Below are 24,193 nucleotides of genomic sequence, written 5' to 3'. Positions count from 1 at the left end.
AAAACCGGGTATGGTAATGTAGGAAATATATACACTTGGAATCATTGCATCAAGAGGAAGAATTTGACATGTAATTTGACCCGTTCGACGGATGCTGAAAAATTTGAACCTGTGCAAAAGGTTGTTGACCTTTGACTTGTTTTGGCAATATCAACAAAAACAAAACTTTTTGCTCACTATCATGGTCGATAGGCATCATCAAAATTTGGTTGAAATCTTCCTGAAGTAGGGTGTATTTTTCGAATTTGAATAGTCCAATTTGATGTGCTTTAATGCAAAGCGGTCAGTCATATATATATAAGAAACAAATCATCAGTTTGGCTAAATAAACTGAGGTAATATTCCCCTTTTTTAATATAATAATATTAAATCCACAGTACAACATAGCAGTTGTTTCATATGACTGCTGGACTGGAATATTTTGCTTACCATTCATTGGAAACCCCTTCTAATACTACCAATCCCTAGTTTGCTACCAAATCACAAAACTGAATTGTCTGTATACATTCTCTGCTCTTTTTGTAAATTAATGTGTAAATTCTGCTTAACAAAATCAGCATAACAAAAAATTGGTTCTAGCTCCTCTAGCTCAAATGAACAATTTATAGACAAGCTTCCCTGCTTTCTTCCTTTTCCTCAAACTCTGCTCCCTTGTTTCTCAACCACTCCGTGTGCCTTCCTTTCCTCCAGCATTGCCCTAATTCCTCTCTCAACTGTTTATATTCCTCATCACCCCCAATCCACTCCGTTGATGGCTCCATAATGTATATGAGGGTGGCGGGGATTAGGTTGACTTGAACTTCACTTGCAGCAGGGTCCCTCAAATTATGGCCCCGTGGACCACTGTAGCTTTAAAATGTCACAAACCCCCTGCAAAATATCTCAATACCCCATTAGTGATTGCACAAATTGCCAACATTTTGCTGCCAGTGTCTTCAACATTTTATGTTCTACTAGGGAAAATGCACTAAAGATATTTGACAAATCAAGAATTGAATAATGTCAATTTTCCAAGCTTTTGGTTGAATATCTGCTAACAAGCTTTCAGTTGCATCTCATGCCAGTGTTCACGGCATCACCTCTGTGGCAGACCCATAACTTGGTATAAAAATGCCCATTCCTTTGCTGTCTGTAATAAATAAAAACAAAAGAACTGGTGGTGAATCAAGGTTAATTGTTGGGGTGGGGGTGGGGCAAATATAACAGCAAATATCCTGGTGGGCATCATTTTTTGCATGCACAAATTTACAATTTAACACTTTTTTAGCCCAAAATATGTAAATTGTTCACTATGTTCACATGATTAATTTTGCACCCAATAATTTTTAAAGGTTATTTTGCTCTTGTAAACTTAAGAATTGTATCAGTATTTCACCAAAACTGACAGTATATTCTACTGCATACACACATGTCAAACAATTATTCAAGGTTATGTAAGTGCATGCATTAACAAAGCTGTTACAGCCTTATTACATTCAACCGACAATCATTGCACTTTGGAAAGTACACAGATATAGATGCCTAGCGTTCTTTACAGACCAATTGGCCTCAATGGATAGAGTGGGTCTTGTTTGGAAATGTGTGATAATTCTGTTCATTTATTTATCTGTTACCTACCTGATTAAATTGCACATCAGAATCTAAAGAACCAAAATGGCCACCCTCTTGACCAACCTCCAACAGAATCAGAGGCTTGGCATTTTTGTGGCTGTGTGATGATCCTTGCATGGATCTTCTTAGCTTAGCTATGTACTTGATGGGACCATATGTTGGAACACGTTTGTCAGTCATAGATGTTGTCACATACACAGATGGGGGATAATCCTGTTGGCAATATGAAGAAATGCAATTATTTGTGACATGTCATATCAAAGGTATCTTAAAGCCAGGACCATAATATCCAGGTTGGAGAGAAAACAGGGTCTAAAAAGGTCTTATTATCCATTAATTTTTGTTCTTTCAATCCCAATTTTACCCTGCAATCCTTTTCCCGACTCCACATAGCAAAAAAAACAAAACAAAACAACAAAAAAAACATTAAAGAAGCTAGTAAGTAGATAGGCTTTCATAAGATAAACACGTTATCCAATTTATAGTTAAAAACTGTGGCTTGTGGATGCAAGCCGCAGGCTACCACAGCTCTGAATAATATAGTTGTGAGACATAAGTTAAAAACTTTCTTATACTATAGTTATTTCTTCACTGCAATTATTCCTGTACATGTCTCCATCCCACCCACACACATACCCAATAGTACATCAGTTAGGGGGCACTCATAATTCATGGACGTCTCTGATATCAAATACTCTTGAAGCGTCATGTCACATAACAGTATCATATTTCAGAGACGTCTCATAAATCACATATTCCCTAGTTTCAAAACCCAGTCGCAAACGATATTAGTAATTTTGGTGAACGTGCCGGCGCAGTGGGAATAATTTTGTGAGTAGGCCTTATCAGGGTTGTAGCTAGCCCAAAGATGTTTTACTTTAGTAAAACCTAGATACGCTGATGCCTATACTGATGCACGGCAGTGAACGTAACCGTTCCGGCTGAAATCCAGAAATGACGTCATTTGTTCTGGTGCTGCCACTTCCGGTAACGCGGAGAAGAACATGCCTTTTGTAAACAAAATGGCCGACTCGTCCCGCCCCTTTCCAGCGTAAAATACAGCTTATTTAGCCAATGTGAACATGGGTCATCGCAAGAAATATTTTCCTATGCATATTGGACTAACACCTCAGCTATATGGTATTTCACGATATAACTGTAATTAAAAGAAAACTGCAAACGTTCGCTCGTCGGATGTTTGACTAAGTGACCAGCTCTAATGACGCCACTATGTAAACAACATAGAGGTATAAATAATTAATTAGGTAATACCAAATATGGAGGTATCCAAAAGTATGCTAATTAGAACAGGTTAGAAGGCACGACGAATCAGAATACGATTCTGGTATCCAGTTCAATGCAAATTAGTTGAAGGAGGTTACGTGAACATGTAAACTTATGCGACTCTTGTGTATACCGACCTCTGTGAGCTAGCCCAAGTTGAGTGCCTGCTAATTTTACTATACAATTCATGAATTAGAGCGCAGACTCAGGTACTCTTGGGATTTTTTTACTTCAAAACATTTGATTTTGGCCATTGCAATCTAATTAATATGTTCTGGGACCATTTGTCAGAATTTGCACAGATATAATTTTTGCACAGGCAGATATTTGCTAAACATAGGAAAGCTTATTCTAATACATTCAGCTTCGTTCCGATGTGCTGCATCGAGTGCCCAGCTGTCAACAAAGTTTGACGTATGTGATATCACAGACCCCCGTAAGTGAAATCACTGACCCGTCTTTGAAATCAGAGACGTCTGTGAATTATGAGTGCCCCTGAACTGACTTAGGGTGCCAGAAAACATCTAGATTTTTACCTGATCTTTGATGTTATAGTAAGGGCAATATTTCTTGATGGTTTCATACATAGCTTCATCTTCCTTAGGATCACCATATTCATCATAGTCTTGCACAGTGAGAGGTAAAGTTGGATCTAACATAGTTGTCAGTACATCAACAAAGGGCATCTAGAAAAACAAGCAATAAAAATTGTGAATCAGAATTCGCACACTTTTAAAGTGAAAAATGTAAGAAAAAAGTTAAACTAAAAATAAGTATGCAGTATGACATAATACACAGTGGCAGTACCCCCCAAATGTTGCCACTACTGATACACTATTTGGATTACACTTTGGTTGGAGTTTGTGAGAAATAGATATGGAAATGAAAATTATTATATTATTGGCTGATCAAACTAGCTAATAATTTGAATACAACAACCAAAGAATACGAGTCAGCAAGAACAAGAGTTTCAAACTGCACTATGTTAAAATTATGTACAAATCAAATGACCTGAACAATGTTTGCATTGGATGAGGTGAACAGATTTTGTTAGCTGTTACCAGTATTGACTTATAACAAATATGAAAAGTGAAAAAGGAAAGAATACAGGTGCAAACTAACCTTTAAAATAGCTGCTTGAATCAGATGTGGTGCTCTATTACACAGGGCAGCTACTGTTAACCCTCCAGCACTGATGCCATAGGCTGCTGTTAGTTTAGGTTGAGAGTACTTTGCCTCATGGAGATGTGATATACAAGATTCAAAATCCTATCAAAGGAACAAAAAATGTACATATCACATCTGTTTGAATGACATACTTGGTTGATTTTTTTGCTGGCAATGCTGTAAAACATCAATTTACGGACCTCATGCATGTATTGGGCTATTCCAGTTGAAATCCATGTTTATGTCATGTTTCATTTGTTGATAAAATCATGATTTTGGAGCTAAAATATAATGGTTGTCCATCAGACAAGTACATAGCTCATCATGATTGTCTTAAGTGATTTTTGGACAAGAGATAAGAGAATAAGACACACTGATTGTAACATATCACATAAAATACATTCCTGCAACATAAGAGCATAATTCACAAAAAAAGTTGGTCACTAATTAACATGTACCTCAAATGTATGTGGTTTATTCAACTGCCTTCCATCCTGGGCCCATCTTCTTCCAAGTTCACCACCACCCCTAAACAGAAAAAACAAACAAATTTATTGCAATTATTGTTCAAAATAGGTACTATGGTGTTACTCACTTTAGACTATGCAAACATGAGTTTATGTTTCGGACCTTTACTTTAGATCAAAAAATATGTTACGGTTCATGGGCTATTTGCTTTGGGTGAAAGTATGCAAAGTATACTCACCTTAAATTTGTGAATATTTCCTCACCCAACATATATATTGGGATACGCCAGTTAAAATCCATATAAAGAGAGCTTCCTCTTCTAAAAATCCCAACAAGAATTGAGGGTCTGTGCCTTTATTTGCTGGTGGGATTGTCACGGGAGGGCATTTTTAGTTTGTGCCTAAAATTCCAGTTATGCACCATTACGGTAACTTGTTAAGTTGCTCTGATGGTGACATTTGCTTAAATTGATAAACAGATCAGCCCTTTGATCTTTACTTCAGGGACAGATAACACTTGATTCATATTATCAAACATACAGTAGCAAATATTTTCAAATCATACCACCAAAATATGCAAATATATCTCTGTACAAATACTACATGGAATTACCTAGCAGCATGGATACTGATTTGGATTCTGTCATTTTTGACATTTGCTTAAAAAGTTACCTTTTTCAGAGTCTTAGTTAGCAGTGACTATGCTAAATGAAGACGCTGTGATGGTGTTGTAAGCTACGTCGTTGCTAATCAAGACTCTGAAAAATGTAACTTTTCAAGCAAATGGAATCATCTATTTACACAAACACAATTACATACCTGATATGACAGTAGGCAATTACCCATCCTCTCTCAAGCAATGGTATCATCTCTGGTGAATAACCTGTCTCTACATCAAGACCATAAGCCCCATACCCACATACCAAGAGTGGGTTGTTTTCATCTAGTGTTAATTCTTTCTTGTGGAAGAGAGTGATTGGTACATGAGTTCCATCCTGGTACACATAAAGCAAAAGAAAAAACAAACAAATATAAAACACTGAGTAATTGAATTTTAAAATTCATTTTCAAAACAGTCATTGAATTTTCATATTAATGTTCAAGACTTTGAATGTACTTGGAATTTATAAGTGTTACTGTTAAGAAAACAAATATTGGCAAACAGAAAAATGTGAAGGTACCATACTTTTTTAATGTCTTTATGTAAAGTAACATTTTATTCAAAATGTTGTGACCTTTGAATATGGCTGTCTGTTCTTTTTTTTTTTTTTTTTAGAATAAAGGTATTGTTTTTAGCTTCTGGAGTGCATCTATGGTTTCATATAAGATGGGCGACATCATTATTTTAAGTAAAACAATGAGGCGAAGCCGAGTTGTTTTACGCCAAAAATAATGATGTCGCCCGTGTTATATGAAACGATAGATGCACGACAGCGGCTAAAAACAATACCTCTATTCTCATTCTTAAACACTTCAATTCAAATAAAAATATCATACAAATTTTAATCAAATTAAATCTACATTTTGCAAGGAATTACCTAGGGCTTAAAATCGATCAGTCTCGTTGTTGCTGTGCGCCTCCGATTGGTCCAAATAGCGAGTACGCATATCGCGTTGACGCACACGCGCTGACCCGTGTGATATCGTCACGGGTAAGAACCAATAAGATTGCAGGACACGTTCTCAAGTGGGGTGTTTAAGAATGGTGCATAAATATGTGGGTTCATATATCAGATTATCAAGTTGTTCAAGTTGTAACTATCTAATGTGATAGTAATTATTAATATATAATTACCATTTGTTATAACTTATTTTATGTGCATTGTATGAGATGGGAACAAATCAATTTGATTTGATAGCATAAGAATAAAAAAGGAGAGAAAATAATAAGTATTATTTGGTTGACTTGCCTAAATTCCAAATTAAACTGTTCGTTTAATATGAATACATACCATATTCATCCGAAATTGTACCCAGTATTTTTGGAGTTGTTGCAGTACACTATTTTCTTTATCCCTCATTTGCCGTGCTTTCAAAACCTTCTAAGTAAAAGATAGGTCAAATATAGCAGACCTATACAATATCCTAAACAGAACTCCAAACACATAATAAAATTTGTTTAAAAAAGAATCTTATAAATTAGTTGTGCTGTTCTACTGAAGCATATGGCTTTGTGAGCATATGCTCTTATTACATCAAATATGTTACTCTCTTACCATTGAAAGACACTTTATCCTTGAGCAATCAATTTCCATACCACCAATTTCTTCTTGTCCTGGTAACTTGGCTATAGATGATGCAGTTGGTTGAAAACTAAAATATACTGGAGGCTGGATGGGAGAACTCAAACTGAAATGAAACTCATCCGAGTTGTTGATGTCTGTATTGGGTATATGGCTGATGGTGCAGAATTGTGAGCCAAGCTGTGAACAGAATAAATGTGAAAATTTCTTGAATGCTTGACATATTTGGCTAAACCATTTAATAATACAGAATGTGAATCAGCTTTAAAGTTTCTTTCAATTTCAAAATGCTAATATTATTTTAATCAATCAATCAATCAATCAATCAATCAATCAATCAATCAATCAATCAACATCAAGCTTCATCAATCATTTAGTTTGTTACCTTAGGTCTCTACTACAATTTTACAATAACATACCTTCATTTCTTGCTCAGTCTTTCCTGGATTGGTCAGTGACTTCAATACTAGTTTTATTCCTTCATCCCAGCTCAAAACAGACAAAATACAAGAGTCGCCAACTATTTCAAATCCACCGACTTTAACAAATTTTGTGCTGAATACGCCATCCATTTCTAGGGTAGGATTACAGGGTGAACCATTCAGTGGGACTTTGTATACCTAAAAAAAAGAGACAATATACATATGATATGAACACTCATTTTACTCATTTATATCACAAGGCAGTTGGGTATTTAATGTATGACTTTATTTCCATCGTAGTGTTTATTATTGTTAAGTGCTAGTACCACTAAAATAACTATTCATGATCATGAAAACAAAAGTGGCAAGCTAAATGAGCTATTGAAATACATACACCCCTATGGAAGGCACAACCTTAATCTTCCACACAGGGAGCATGAATTTTAAAATGGGGTTACCTGTATGGGTGCCTCCATTTGAAATCTACACCCCTGTGTGGGAGATTAAGGTCATGTCTTCCAAAGAGGGTATATGGATATCAACTGGGATATCTGCATCTGCATCTGTTCGCTACTGCGTAAACACCTGGTAGAGGTTATCTCACACAGAATTTAGCGCATCAAGGATAGCTCAGTGATGGAAGCACCCATGGTCTCTTTTGGAAAGCAATTGAGGTTAATCTTCCTTTGTGATACCCTGGTGAGTGGTCTTACACAATTATGCGCTGATTATTAAGTAATTCTCTATGACATAAATGTTTTTCCTTACATATTGCACATAGTGAATACAATAATCCAATGCCTATTAAGTATGATACATCCTCACTTTGTTATCTTGTTTCATTTGTAACATTCACCACATTTTGTTATTTACCTGCCATCCATCTCCAGAGTTTGCCAAAATATACAGCATTCCACAGTGATGCTCCACATAGTACTCCAGTCCATCTTGCCTTGGCCACACCAACCTGGGTGTTATGACCTCATTAGTCTCTGCTGCTGATGGGTCAGTATCAATCAACCACACCTCTGTCATGGTTTGCATTGTACTGCTGGTGAGGCACATGTAGTGACCATCCCTTGTAGGATATAAATCCACAAAGAATCTGTAATATATGTAGAAATAACACATAAAATGTCATTAATAACATCTTGGTAGTATACTTTAAAATATGCCACAGGTTGGCTGAACAAAATGGCTGTGATGTTTGTGCATCTGGTTTGCAACAAGAATGTCAGATACCATATAAATATAGTTGGCCTTGATTGAGTATTGAGCCTGACATTTCTCAGTAATATATAACTTGTTGTCTTTAACTGCCTTTGAATAAAAGAAGAACTTGTAAGTATATAACATTACATCAAATTAGCTGCCACTTTACAACATCTTATGTTAAACTTCTTTCGAAATTGTTTTGAATCATCACAAAATTATCAAAAATTGACAAGCAATCTGCTACAAATTGGCTGGGTTACTGTAGTGTTCTCTATACTGGTAAATGAACTGGCAACCTATATCCTTAACCTGAACTTGAACTTACCCCTGTTCTCAGATACACCCTGCCATGTAGGCACACTTGGACTATACAGAACCATGCTATGGGCAGCTAAAGAGATGCATCTCTTATACTAATATTACACTGATACATATTATATGAATTGTCTTCATGTGTCTTTACTCATCACAATGTTGTAAACTTGACAACATTACAGTTACCTTTCTAACTCTCAAATACCTAATATATCTGCATTTCAAGCATATTGCAAGAAGATACATTTGAATTTGATAAGTCTATTGGACAGTATGGAAACACATGTAGAAGTCTAGCAAAAATTCTACTGCTTGTGACCTGCATCCCCTGATGCAACCACTCTGTAATGATCTCTGTTAGTCTTAAAGATTTAACCATCTGGCACTGTTTACCTTTCATCTTTTTCATTGTATACAAGATAATCGTCCTGACTCTGCTCTCCAATCTCATGTTTCCATACTTGACTGGCTCTCAAAGAATCGGTTGAACTTGGTTTGGTATAAAATACTGTGTTGTTACTTCCAAATTCTGAGGGCATAAATATTTGTGAATAAAATATATAGCTTCACTAACATCTTACAGTGAAAACAAATCAGCTTAAAGGGCCATTCAGAGATGTTGCACATTTTTCTGGGATTATATCATCAAAAATCTCTCATCATCATTATATCTGAAATGATAATCCATCCACTGATAAGAATCCCATTACAACATATGTATTTTATCACATATTATCATATATCCTCCCCCAGCTTTGTAGCGCTAATTCCATTGTGAATACACTAGTTCTCCTGCTACTTACCAAATCTAACAGTTCCAAGAATTACATCTGTATACTCATATCCATCATCCCTTATTCTGATGATATGTGTGTTGTAAGTTTCAGGGCTGGCAGAGTCTTCCACCATACATGCAGCATACTGTTGACCCCTAGATAGCTTGATGTCTGTTACTGCTGAGTCTTGAGGGTAGTTGTGTCTTTTGAGAAGATCTGCTGTGTTAAGGATTACCTGTCTTTTGTGATCTGCATAAAACAAAAAAACCAAAAAACACACACAAAAAAAACACACAGACAATTTGAAACTGCTTTGGGCATGCAGGTAAACATCTTTCCCTAGAGAAAGAATTGGAGATGTTCACTACACTATGAAGATCAAATCCTATTCAAACAAACAAACAAACATTTTGACTTTTCCCAAGTCTTCATGGATCACCTTGTTGTAATCAACTTGGTAATAAGCTGCAAGTATCAGGCAATGAAATCCAACAGGAACAATTTGAGAGAGAGAGCAAAAAAGTGGTTTGAATTAGGATAAGAACCAGTTTCTAGCACTCTCAATGGTAGAATACCCCTACTTACCAGATTGAGTTTAATTTTCTTTAGAAACAGTACAAAATTCATATAGGAACCTTAAACAATATACCAATTTAAAATCAATTTGTTTCTAAAGCAGGATAAAATAAAAGTGTTGATCCAATAGAGAGATATATTTTCACAAGTTTATTAAAGTAGAAGAATATTAAAAAAATTAAATAAATGTTTTCCAGATATGTTGCCCCAATAGATGCATCTCCAAAAGCTTATTAAAGTATAAAAAAAATGAAAAAAAGAAATGTTTTCCAGATATATTGATCTAATAGAGATCTACATTCTTACAAGTTTATTTAAAGGAGGATTTCGTGATCCTAGCATCCTCTTTTTATGACATTTTTCAGTAGATATCCAGGAAAAAACTTATTCCCAAAATTTCAGTTGATTCCGATAATGCGTTTGCGAGTTATACCTGATTATGTGTATTACACTGCTCCATAGGCCACTGTTGTAATTTTGTTCTGGTATACCAGAACGAAATTCAAATATGGCGATATTTTTGCTAAACAAATTAATCTGCAAGAAATATTTGGTACATAAACATTATGTAGCCAGAGGTATCCAGTGGTATAAAATCTCAACGTTTTTTGTGAAAAGTGGGGGGATGAGGCTGTGGATCACGAAATGCCCTTTTAAGTACAAGATAATTAATAAATTAAAATATTTCCCAGGCATGTTGAATTGTTGATCTAATAAATGCATTTCCACAACCTTCAGAATTCAACTCACAACACTATTGGAGAGAAATTCTCAAATAATTAAGATGCATCCAAACAATGCATGCAAACCTTATGAGTATATCAGGATTCCATCTGACTTACCTCCACAGATTGATCTTCCGAGGTACAAGAATGATCCATCATTTTGTGGTTCACGCCAATATTCATAACTACTGCTTCTCTGCAAAATAACAACAGAAAGCTTTTGTGAAAATTAGCATAAACATGTGCACACCTTCCCACCCATGTACCCCCCTTTGAGGACACAAAACTTGTAAAGTGTCTTCTGGAAGGTGATTTTTTTATCAAAAATCAAAAATGTTCTAGGAATCGAACAAGTGAGTGTATATGTATAATACCTGGACATAATATGCCAGGGGGTAGTCAGTTCAAATTACCACACAAGGATGTGCCACAAACATGGGCTGCATTTCCAGACATTTGGTATATCAATGACCCCCTTTTCTAGACCAAATTTGGAATATGGATGGGTCATTTTTCTAAAATTTCCCCCATAGCCCAATTCTGCCTAACTGAAGCTCAAATTGAGAAGTTTGTCAAAAGTATTGGGAGAAGCTGGATGTCATCAAATTATGAAAATTTGTGGCAGCTGAGGCCGTGCCCACCCAACCGATTTGAAAATTTAGAAAAAACCCAAAAGACACTTGCAGAAAAATGGCTTGTGCCCCCCTCTCCAATCAGGCCTGGTGCCCCCAATCATGGTGACTCGCATTATGCCACTGCAACACCTCCCTACTCACATTATACACACCTGACCTATACATGCATGAAACACAGAACATGTTGTTAGCACAAGGAGAAAATGGCTATGTTGTATTATGGCTACAGGTGTTCAATCTCAAGAGAGATTTTACCTACCACAAAGGTTTATTTTTTTATGTTTTTTTTTAAACAAGCTAGTGAAAAAGTGTGAAGAATTATTGACAAAGAATTACTGAATTTGAAAAAAATGATGCAAGTTTATTTTGAGTTGACCCATGCAGTGTTGAAGCAGGTCTGGCAGGAAGTACTTGGAGTAAAGATCAACAATGGGCTATTCCAGTTGAAATCCATACACCCCTTATGAAAGACATGGAATAAAAAGATGCACAGATTGAGGGGGGCTGGAATGATCTTCCTGAAACATTAAAAATCTCCTACCTGTCAACACAAATGTCTTTAAGAACATATAGTAACTTAATAATATTTCTTCTTTTTCCTGCTTACCTACTGTAATGTTATGCCTAGTGGTGCATATGGCCTTAGTCAATCAAGATTTTCCCGTGGAGGTCCCACCAGCAGTTGAGGAGACTTTCTGTGCATGATTTCTATTTCATAACATAGGATCCTATGTGCACCGCTGGGCGAGTCCTTGCAGTATTTGGGCTTATGACCTTTATTAATTATATGGGGTAATTTTAAATATTTTCTTACTCTTTTGTGCAGCATTTTGTAACTAATCTTATTTGAATTTCTTGTAACTAATATGTGTATAATGGTAATAATTTTATGCCTTTTATGTATATTTTTAAATACATGTTTGTTGTTTATCTGTGTTGTATCCAGCACAGCAAGGGAGAACAGAAATAAATGAATCTTCCACAGTGTGAGTTGCAAATGGGTTTACCTGAATGGGTGACTCCCATTTGCAATTTACACTCCCTGTGTGGGAGATTAATGCAATGTCTTCTATAAGGGGTGTATATATTTCAAATGGAATAGACCAATGATAAACTGGCAGGCAAATGTTTGGTATACCATCACATCTCACTGAATCTATATTTTGTGAGAAAGTTGACTTGCCCTTTGGTCTTCCTGCCTATCTGCAACAAAGTGAGAGTCTCTGGTGAGAGTATCAACATTTTGGAACTCCAAGTACTTCCTTTTCTGATGTTTTGGCACAAATTGATTATTATCACAAGGTTTTGGGCAGAGTATTATAGGTCAAAGCATGTTATTGTTAGTACAGGTAGCTTGATCACATTTCATTGTTTCTGTATCGAGATCTCAGCTCCAGATAGAAACCATTTCATAATGGCAGTTGCCAAATTAGACCTTACCTAAAAAATTGGGCTACTTACAGTGATTGAAACATAACGGAAGCTATATACAATTAGTAACTTTTCAATACAAAAATCCAATAATTAAGTTTGAGACATTTAGACAATAATGGAAACTATTATGTGTTTACATCAGTCAAATCCCATTCTTATTCGTAGAATCTTAGGCCTATACTCTACTTTTGTTATTTTGCATTAATTTGCATATGAAAAAGGCAGTTTTAGATCACTACATCACACATTCTTGAAAAAACTTCTATCACTGGCTATCCTGCATGTCCAGATATGATATGACATGATCCTATAAGTGTGCCCCAAAAAACAAAGTGGACCTAAAAAACCAAAATAATATCTTAAAATGTGTTTTAAACAGACATTCAGTCATTTTTGCAATTCTCAGAAAATTCCTTTAAAGACATGTTTGATTATCGAGAAAAATGAGACAAATTGAGCCACAGACAGATGCACACAAGGCTTCAAAAACTATCAATTGAATGAGCATTGTGTGTGTTCAATCTATCAGTACAGTCATGGTGTGCTTTCAATTAACAAAAAATTGCAAAATTGATCATGCCACCATTTTTACATCAGATATCATATTTCCAAATCCAAACCTGTTTTATTGAATGAGCTCTGAATGATTGTTGAAAACACATTTTAAAATATCATCTCATACATGTATATTTCAGCCACTTTTTCTGGGACACCATGTAGTATGATAAAGAAGTTCAGGGTCCTTGAAAAAAAAGGTAATGAAATGTTTGTTAGACTGGAAATATTGTACATTGCCTGAAACAATCCTGGCAACCCTGTACGCAACAGGATATTCCAAGTTATAATAACACTCTGCCCATTTAAGTTTTGGTTTACTCAGTAATTGGTGAAAATTTTCAAACATTCTCTTCTCTGGTTTTTACACATGAGTCAAGATATGGTAGCATAATTTGTGTCATCCATCATGGCTTCCATACTACTACAGTATATCTGTTTTTACCAGATGCTATGTCTTGTTTGTATTCAACCTACATATGGCCGACCAACAGAGAAGGCACAATCATGTTATCCACGGGAAAGTATCGTATGTAAAATGTGGAATTATACCAATATGGATTGTAGCGGCAGAGGCCTAGTCTGTATCCCACCATTTCACCATGCTGATTCAATACTATCACTAGATCTAAATGGCAATCTACTAAGTGATATCTCTGATGATGCATTTAGTCACTTTCACAATTTGCAACATATGGCTCTTTCTTTGAACTATATATCATCCTTGCTTGATGGTGCATTCACTGGACTCCATGAACTATTAACTTTGGTGTTGAGTTACAACAGCATACCCTACTTACAAGATCCAGTTTTAGTAACCTGAATAAACTGCAATATTTGGACCTTTCCAGTAACAATATATCAGCCTTGCATAATGATGCATTTACTGGACTATATAATCTATTAACTTTGGATTTAAGTGGCAACTACATTTCATCCTTGCATGATGGTGCATTTACCAGACTTCAAAATCTACAAATTTTGGACTTGGGTTACAACTCAATATCCTTCATAGCTGACAAAACATTTGGTACACTAAACAAACTTACTGATCTGTACTTAGATGAAAACTACTTTGGGACTTTACTAGGTACTCCATTTCAAGATCTCATCTCACTGCAGATACTTAAACTGAGTTGGCAAAAGCTATCAAGTCTTAGCACTACATCACTTGCAGGATTGGAAAACTTACAAACTCTGGAGATAACATTTGATGATGGGTCTGATAACATCACTGGCACTCCACTATCTCCACTTTCTTCTTTAAGTGAACTGTACATTGATAGTAATATCCATGACTGTGACAGCATTGAGACGCTGTTCACAGGATTACACAACCTGCAGCACCTTGACATCACAGTTGGTGGATCCTGTCTTGAAATCAAGTTTTGCTCATTGTATGAAGAAAATCCACATCACCTGAATGCAAGTAGTAAATGCAGCAGAGTGATTCCTCTGACATCTCTTGTATTTCAGCAGGCAGAATCAAGTACTCTCAGTCTTCCAGCTTTTAATGTACTCAATAATTTAACTAGTCTCAACCTTCAGCTTAATGACATCTATGTCGCCATAAAAGGTTTGAACTCTTTTAACTCTCCTCTTCAAAACTTGAATCTAGATATGTCAAACTTGAACAAAGTCTATTTTGATTCAACAACCTTTGCATCATGGGGAAATTGGAAGTCATTATTGAAGGTATTAACATTATCTGTCTATGAATTTGAATATGAGGGTGCCCCTTTTGAATGGTTTACTGATTTACAAATCTTAGCAATAACTCCTACATCTGTTGCACATCACACAGTGTCTGTGAATGCCTTCAGAGGTTTAAGAAGTTCAAACAATTTGAATGCCACGTCAGAGTTGTCTTACAATCAACTGAGCAGTGATTTTACTTTTTTCTGGGAGCAACTGTGTAACATTTCATCACTTCAAAATATAGACTTGTCAGGAAATGACTTTGACTCTAAACATGTCATACATTGGTCATGCTCTCCACCAAATATGAAAGTACTGGACCTAGGGTACCAAAGAAAAACAATGATGTTTGATGCAAATATATGTCGGGTTGCAACTCAGTTGGAATCACTTGATTTAAGTACATCAGATGTGAGATTTGTAACTAATATCACCTGTTCTAATCTTGTGACTCTCATTTTATCTGGGTGCATTTTTGACTACGATGTTTGTATCTATGCTAAAATGCCTCTTTTAAAAGACCTGATCTTAAATGCGCTTAAAATTTCTGATAACATTGCTGGTATACTGAATGTTTTCAAAGCACCTAAGTTACAAAACCTTCAGTTAAACTATAATCAAATTACAGCAATTAATCAGAACTTATTCAAGTCTTTTCCCGAGCTAACATATCTGGACCTAAGCAACAATAAGCTGACATTAATAAGCAACCTAGAGAACTTAAGCAATATAAGAACACTGCTTCTTTATAGCAATTCAATTAAAAATGTCCCTAAAGCAATGCTTTCACATGACCACCCTTACATGAGCACACTGGATTTAAGTGGCAATGAATTTCATTGTGACTGCCAAGTGGAGGCATTAAGGAACTGGATACTTACAGATAACAAAGTTCAAATTCAAAATGATGATTATAGCAAATATCAATGCTTTTCACCTGATTCGGAAAAAGATTTCAGCATCACACAAGTCGATTTAGATTGTGAATCACACTTGTGGAAATACATTTCAATTGGCATTGCTTGTGCACTAGTTTTACTAATTTCAGTCGTTATGATGGTGTATTATTGGTGGCACATTAAGTACAGACTTTTCCTGCTACTCAACAGAAGAAGAAATCAGCAACACATGCTTGTCAATGATGATGATGATGATCATATTGATGATGATGAGAATGGTATCCCTCGATATGATGCCTATGTGCCCTACCATATAGAGGATGAAGATTGGGTAGATGGAGAACTTCATGCGTAATATTGAGGAAGGTGAGGAACCTTTCAGACTTTGTTTAAGGCGACGTGACATACGTGCTGGGAGACTACTTTTTGGTGAAGTATCCCTCCATATGCAAAGAAGCCGCAAAATTCTTGTGATACTCTCGCCACGATTTGTTGAGGACAACATGTGTTACTTTGAATTAAACATGGGACATCATAGAGTCCTAGAAGAGAACATAATGCGATGATTTTATCATTCTGAAAGACATTCGGATAACAAAATGACTCTGTTATTAAGACAATTATTCTGTAGAGTTCAGTGCATTAAATGGCCAGGCGATGGGTATGGACAGTATTTGTTTTGGAGACGCCTCCGAGAGGAACTTAAGAGGCCTGTGCCACTAGATCGCCGGTTTGCTATTTAATATATTTTCTGATGTAATTATACTGAAGCAAACAGTGAGTATATACATGCAACAGCACACAGGTTGACTGCCTGTGAGTCAGTCTCTATTGTTGACGTGCTCTTGATCAATTGCCTACCTGGCTTCTTCAAGAAATTCTGTCTGCTGTTGCACATAGTATAACTCACATTGTCAACTGTCAATGTAATTGGAAGTTTGCTCTGATTTACTCAAAAATGTGATTAGCTCAACTATACTTAAAAACCAAACATTTCATTTGGAATTGAATTGAGAATACTTTTTAATCTAGTGGCATTTTTCAGCCTGTATACTTAATTTTGATACACCCTGTATATGTGACACGATCAAGGGAAATGAGTCGGATGTCGCTAATATTGATTTTGAGATATTGACAAAGAAAGTGTTAAAATTCTTTTGTTTTATATTGTTTTCAGGGATTGATAAATTGACTTAACTTCGCAAAGAAAAGTTGTATCAACATGGGGTTTTCAGTTTCTGAAAGCACTAAATGTCCTCTTTAGAAACATGTGAAAAACTCATTTTCGACCAGGGTCGACATGCGACTCATTCCCCTTGATCATGTCACATATGATGTCTGTTATGTATGTATGTAGCATATTTTGTGCTTAAAATTGAACCAAGTGCACAACGCTGAAAAACTAATCAGATAATCAGCAGGTGCAAACGACTCCTTCCACCAGGTTTCACTACCATAGGTCTGACAGATCTTGAGATAATTTTCCACAGAAGATTTTGCATAAATTATGCAAATTATCTACTTAAATATGTATATTTTTCAATAAAATAGTAGGTACACAAAGCCCAGCTTGATATCCCCCAGAGGCCTAATGGATCCCAAGAAACAGCTCTAATTGAAAAGCTGGACATTGCTTACTATATGTATAAAAAATAAGACATAATTGTATAAAGACATATTTGTACATCATTCATCTTGATTTGTTGAATGCATTCAGATAAAATCAAAGAGTTCTGACTCCGCCATGTTTGTGGAGGCCACATAATGTACCTCTGAATTATTTCAATGTGTGTAGTTGTTTGCATTCTGCATGTAATGCATTGTGCCAAAAATGCATGCTAAGCACTGCATGCATAAACCTTTGAAACGCTCAAACTAGAAATTATAGTTCGATTTCTTCTTCTTCTTCTTCCTATATACGTGCATATCTCAAATTGAGTATTGTCGCACGAGCTTAACGTGCACAGTTTTTTGGGTTTTTTTTTAACCTGGAACCTAGGATTGATTGCAGATATCAGAACCGGGGATGGTCCCCCTTCTCTTTTCGAATAGCTCTGACACTTTAACGTGCACAGGGTTTGACTCTTCCTGTACACGGGACCAACGGCTTTACGTGACTTCCGAATCACTGACGAAGCACATACACTACCTATATCTGCACGTGCTAAGCAGTGTATGGGGGCGAGAAGAAATTCTTCAATTAAATTCTAAAATTAATTAACTGAACTTAATTGAACTTAATTTCAGGTCCTTGTCAATAAATGTCGGAGGTACATTAATGTGGCATTAATGAAGGACAAACCAAGATGGTGGGTTTCTTTGGGTAATCTTTGGGTATAATAGTTAAATGACACTTACTAAATAGAAAGGATCAATGGGTTGTTGTCTGGTTTCAATATGTCTCATTTCTGCTAATAACTTCTTTTGGAAACAGGAGCTGGTGCTTAGTGCTTTCCTTGTAAACCTAAGAAAATGAAAAATTGAATAAAGCAGTTGATGCATGGGAACATTTAAATTTATGAGTGACACAGCACCCTTTTGTTTAACTTTTGCACCAACACAAAGACCCATAAAATTAGTGAAAACATATGATACCCAGGAATATTGTAAATTAATTTTGGGTAATGACACATGCTCTGAGGATTTCAATCATCACAAAATCTGGATGACCAATCAGAAGCCAGATCCAGTTTCTGGGATAACTTTTCCATTGATGCCCATGTTCAGCATTTTAGCTAAAATCGAATGTAAGTAGTCGCTGAAAGATCAGATGTGAAAAGTCTACCCACTGTGTGCAAATTAATACAAATGTATAAATATAATAGCTAGAGTATGCACGATGGGCAAGAGGACAACAGAGAAGTCTACATGGAGAACAAAATTGTGCCACTTACATCAATTGGTACACCCACAGATCAACAAAATCTCCAGACATGATACCAATGATAATTATAAAAGTTATCAAACAAATCCAATTAAATCCACTTAAAGGTGATGTTAACATACCTCAACCACAGCACTTCTCAAATTGAATGACCAGCTTTCCCACTTCTTGTCAGCTACTTCTTGTTGGATGCTGATGTAGATGTAGACGGCGTGTTTAGAAAATGGTCACATACACATGGAATGAACTAATGTGATACAGCACAAAACTGTCATACTTTTTGGTATGTGAACTCACCTTCAATTGGATTTGTTTGAGAACTTATGAACTAGAGACTGACCGATCAGATCGGTAGCTTCCGTATCGGGCCGATTATTAGCTTATCGGTAGTGATCTGCATCGGCCGATTTTTCCTTCATCCGCCGATGTAATGCAATCGATCACCCAATATCATGAAAGTAATTGTTGAAGCTTAATAAGTATTCATTTATTGGTATATTTCTTTGAATTAGACTAGTTAAATCAAGCGAAATTTAGCAAAAGAACAAGCTTTGTAGGCGATAAACATATATAAAATCATACCGTGATTCAGGCACGCAGCTGAGATAATCAGGTAATTCCCGCATGCACATTACAATTGTAGTTCTTACTTCCGGGTTACACACATGCGTACGGGCCGTGTGCAAAACTCAACACTTCCGGGTTACACACGTGCGTGTCAGATTGGAGAGCTACGGGCCACATGCAAAACTCAACACTTCCGGGTTACACACGTGCGTGTCAGATTGTACGGGCCGTGTGCAAAACTCACACTGACTTGAACGTAAACACAATATTAAAATGGGGCGATCGAATGATTCGATGGACTGGGACATCAGGGGGAAAAGGTAAATTGAGCTTATAATAATCATGGTCAAATTCAGTATTTTAAATGCATATGGGAGTGTGTTTTTTGTGCTCAGAGCATACATAATTATGGTAATACTTTATGCATAAGTACCCTTTCAACATACGGGTGAAATTTACTCACGGTGATGGCAGCCATTGTTTACAATTGGGGAACTGGTAATCGGCGATCGGCGATCGAATCGGCAGATCAAAGAGATAATTGATCCGGCCGATTCAGATAAGGACCTGATCGGTCAGTCTCTATTATGAACTATAATTTTATGGACAATCCTGATGAATCTATTTGTTGATCTGTCACCTTGGGGCTTGGGGAAAAGAGTCAGAGTTGAAATGTTTTGACATACCTGTTTTCTTGCTCAATATAATCCTGCAACTTCTGTATGAAAAACAAATGTGTGAAAAAAATTATACGTAACAGATGAATACAAATATATTACAATATGTAAGACCAATCATACTTAGGCAACAATTATGACCAGAAAATTGACTGAAAATGATACAGTAATAATTACTAAACAAAACTTGCATATTACAGTTAATGAATCTGAACTTTCATTTTTTTATATTGAATATCATTGTTTCACTACTGAATACTGATGAGATCCACTTGGCCTGTATTATAGCACATAAATCATAAGAGACTCGGTGATGACATTTTGGAAATTTATATCATAGACTGCAAACAGTAGCCTTCTTTCATGTTTTCAATGGTGAAGAATTTGTATAAAATTTAGGTGTTACCAACATGCAAAGATTTTCTAACACACCATTTTTTAATTTGACCTTGGATTAAGTGAATTGTCAACATTTTGTGGTGAAATTACTAGTTTTAGAAAGGTATAAATCAATTTTACTCACATCTGAATATTCTCCTTCTTGCATCCACTGGAACTCATCTTCAATATCTTTTCCATGAATACATGTAGTCCTTCCAGATTTTCTAATTTGTATATGCGGTGGTTTGGGTTCATCAACATCAATAGCACCACCATCACCCAGTCTACCGCTATGATAATAACAACTTGTACTACACCATGTGTGGTCCTTTATCCTCATCCAAGAAGACACTCTCAATCCTGGGATACATATACCACCATTCCAGTTTGTTTGATACTTGCCGACATCATTACAGATCTGTCTGTGTGGTTGCTTTTGCTGATAGTATATCTTACATGTGAGTTGTTGGCATGCATTGTGTTGTATGATGGAAGTTGAAGAGGCCAATACTTTTGGGCTATTCCAATGGGCTTTACATATAATTCCAATTATTTGCCTTGTGACATTTGACATTCTGACATATATTACTTGGTGGAACCTAATAAAGTAAACAAACAAAAACACTTATGGTATAGAAATTCAGAGTACTTACTACTGTGTCCACTTAGAAGGTGTATTATTTTTCCATTTGGAGCAGTGAAAATGCCATTTATGTATATTTTGGCTAAAATTGCACCATTTTTGTGAAAATATATTTCAATTGGTGTACACATTGTTTAGACATAGAGAACACCCGTTTAAAAACTGATATACACATTTACTAACATGAATTCATTGGGGGCACTAGTAACATACACAAGAACACTTACAGTATACAAATTCAGAGGACTTGATAATCAGCGTTCTATTCATGCTGAGGCTATATGTTGCATGAGATTTGTTGCCAAAGAATGGTCATTCTCAATGAAAAATTGTACATTTGCCAAAATTGCACCATTTTGGGGGGAAATATTTTAATTGGTGTACAAAAAGTTTAAAGTTGTAGTCTTTGCCCCTATAATATACATATCTTACCTGTCACCAATGCGCTATAATTTTTGAGAAAAATGCAAAAATAGGCACAAAATTGGCCAGGGGTGTAGTACCCCCTTAAAGATAGAAAACACTGAATTGATAGGCACACTTATTGTGATAGAGGCTTGATTGTATCCTTGCTTGCTTGATTAATCCATTGCTTGCTTATTAATCAATTTGTCATAAATGTGCACATTTCCACAATGATGAAAATGTATACTTCAGCTTTTTGCATCTTGGAATAGATTCATCAGGATTACATTAAGTCATAAATTTCATAATTTATGTAGACAAATCCAATCTCTACTCACTGTTTAGACAGTTTCATAACCAAGGTCAGATGACTTCTTCAGTAATACGATGATCCACCTACTCTCCCGCTGTTAAGAACTGTGCACGCGAGGAATGAGAATTTCATGGGAGAGTAGGCGGATCATCACATTACTGAAAAAGTCACTTGACCTTGGTGACGAAACTGTCTAAAGTGTATGAACTCTATGACTTCAGTTATGCATTTACTTTTGCTAAGTCTTTGCTTGTTGTGGCTAGCCAATGTCCTCTCCATTCATTATATTACTAGAAGCTTGTTAAATCCAGTTCCACTGATACTGTAACACAACAATGTTCAATTGAGAATATGAAAGTCCATGGCCATCTCTTGTTCTTCTTTGGAATATTTCTTCTGGTTTTGCAAATTTACTCTCTTCGTGTCATTTTTGGAATTTGTTCATTTTCCTCTCAGATTTGGAATTTCCAAACATTATGCTCCATATTATATCTGGATGGTGGTGCATGGTGTCTCAATACTGGTTCATGTTCAGCTTTAACTTACTTTTGTTCTGTAATTTATTAATCAAAAAACTGATGATGACCAGGGACCATGACAACTACAGTTCATCAGAAGGTTGAGATTGACAAATGCACATTATTGATGTGTAACAAGTACAATCTACAAGTGGAGAAGGTTATAATTATCACACAAGTAAGGCCAAATGCTCCTGGACTTGATGTTATTGCCTTTTTGTCACAGCCTTGTTAATTCCCCATATAGCTGGCAATTACTTACACAGTCTACACTATGTAACATCTTCATTATAATTTGTGTTAAAATCCATCCCATAACTCCTGCCAATCACAATGCAATTTACCCACTTGCTTAATCTGCTGAGATTGTTTGTCTGATGTCTGTTTCCTGTTTCACTTCTGTCATTTATTGCAGACTTGAGAACATGGGCATGGCATTTCCATTTCAAACTACAGGTCTTTTGACTAATTTGTGTCCATCGTGGCACACTTGGCAAGTGTGAAGCCACACACACATCACATATACAACCCATGAAGCTTTGCAGAACAGACCAAGTGCCCTCTTAACATCAAGTAGACTGCATCTTACGATCGGTATGTTTCATGTCCATTGATATCTTTGGTATTGAAAGTTGTCCCCAGCAATTGTCCAAGCAGCAGCAGATTGCCACTTGAAATTACATAAAACTGTAATAGAAAACAAGCTTCCCATACTTATTTATGTGGTGTTATTGTGAGAGCTTACTAACCCTGTGTCACATAAGCAGTGCCATGACTGCTTTCAAACATCACAAAATACACCTTTATATTTGCCTCCCCCCTCTGCAATGTGGGCTCTGGATCTGCCAATGGAACTTACTCCCATTTTTGTCCAACCACTCAATAACTAAGCATTAATTTCACCATCAGCACTGACTTTTCTACCTATCAAACTTCAATTTATTAAAACAAACAATGGTATGTCCAATTTACCTTTTGGTATATCCCATAAGTCTTGCGGGTAGACCTGTGATGTTGTCATGCAGATACGCACATCGTTCCAGCTTTCAAATGCGCAGTAAAAATGTTCGCTAAATGATTTGCACTCAGTGTGACGTCAAATGATGACATCTCAGGTCTACTCCCAAAGGCTTATGGGATTTACCAAAAAGATGAATTTCATTAGAAAAACTTTCACATGATCAAAGAATCACTTCCACTTTCAGTATGATCAAACAATTGTCAATTTCTATTTTTCAAACAAGCACATCGCTGGCTGTACCCTCTATGGCATTACAGTAGCCGTTATGACACGGCATAACATGACCAGACATGGTGCTGTCATTACCATATTCAAATTGGTTGGAATAAAGATCATTGAAATGTGACTTTTGCAACATCAAAAAATATGGGGTAAAGCTATTACAAAGAGTACCTGTTGAATAGTTGACAGTTCTTGATGAGATGAGACAAATTAATGATGTTGTTCAAATTTACAACAGTAGGCACATCTCCTTCACCCAATTTGATGCAGGAAAGTCATTTTGTTTTGTACAACTATCACTTGGCTTCTTAATGTTACTTTCATCTGTTCAATGGGCTATTCCAGTTGCAATCCATACACCCCCTATGGAAGACTTGATATTAATCTTCCACACAGGGAGTGTAAATTTCGAATGGGGTTACCTGAATGGATGACTCCATTTGAAATCTACACCCCCTTGTGTGAGATATTAAACTGGAATAGCCCAATACTGCATGATGCACATACAACACTCTTATATCAGATAGACATGTAATTTGG

General features: G+C 36.1%; 1 protein-coding gene across 1 annotated transcript; it reads right to left on the bottom strand.

Moving 5' to 3' along the window:
• Nucleotides 1-376: 376 nt before the first annotated feature.
• Nucleotides 377-22,581, bottom strand: LOC140152670 (prolyl endopeptidase-like). The gene is made up of 15 exons (XM_072175123.1): nt 20,674-22,581; nt 20,160-20,191; nt 18,381-18,486; nt 10,919-10,997; nt 9,528-9,749; nt 9,118-9,253; nt 8,068-8,299; nt 7,192-7,392; nt 6,746-6,952; nt 5,349-5,524; nt 4,521-4,590; nt 4,018-4,164; nt 3,432-3,581; nt 1,618-1,824; nt 377-1,129 (listed from the first exon to the last, which is right to left on the bottom strand). The coding sequence occupies exons 1-15, from the start codon at nt 21,103-21,105 to the stop codon at nt 1,076-1,078; spliced, it is 2,451 nt and encodes an 816-aa protein (XP_072031224.1). The 5' UTR covers nt 21,106-22,581; the 3' UTR covers nt 377-1,075.
• Between the last annotated feature and the right edge of the window lie 1,612 nt (nt 22,582-24,193).

This window comes from Amphiura filiformis, chromosome 5 (assembly GCF_039555335.1).
Source record: "Amphiura filiformis chromosome 5, Afil_fr2py, whole genome shotgun sequence".
Taxonomy (NCBI): domain Eukaryota; kingdom Metazoa; phylum Echinodermata; class Ophiuroidea; order Amphilepidida; family Amphiuridae; genus Amphiura; species Amphiura filiformis.
The sequence above is the reverse complement of the archived record's forward strand: the minus strand, read 5'-3'. Positions and strand labels throughout refer to the sequence as shown.

Bases quoted from the DNA above. Each gene is read 5' to 3' on its own strand.
- LOC140152670 (XM_072175123.1), bottom strand. From the start codon at position 21,105: ATGTCAAATGTCACAAGGCAAATAATTGGAATTATATGTAAAGCCCAT. The intron at 5,525-6,745 runs GTAAGAGAGTAA...TATGTGTACCAG, and splicing joins GGATAAAGTGTCTTTCAATG to GATGGAACTCATGTACCAAT. The intron at 1,825-3,431 runs GTAAAAATCTAG...TATTGCCAACAG, and splicing joins ACTATAACATCAAAGATCAG to GATTATCCCCCATCTGTGTA.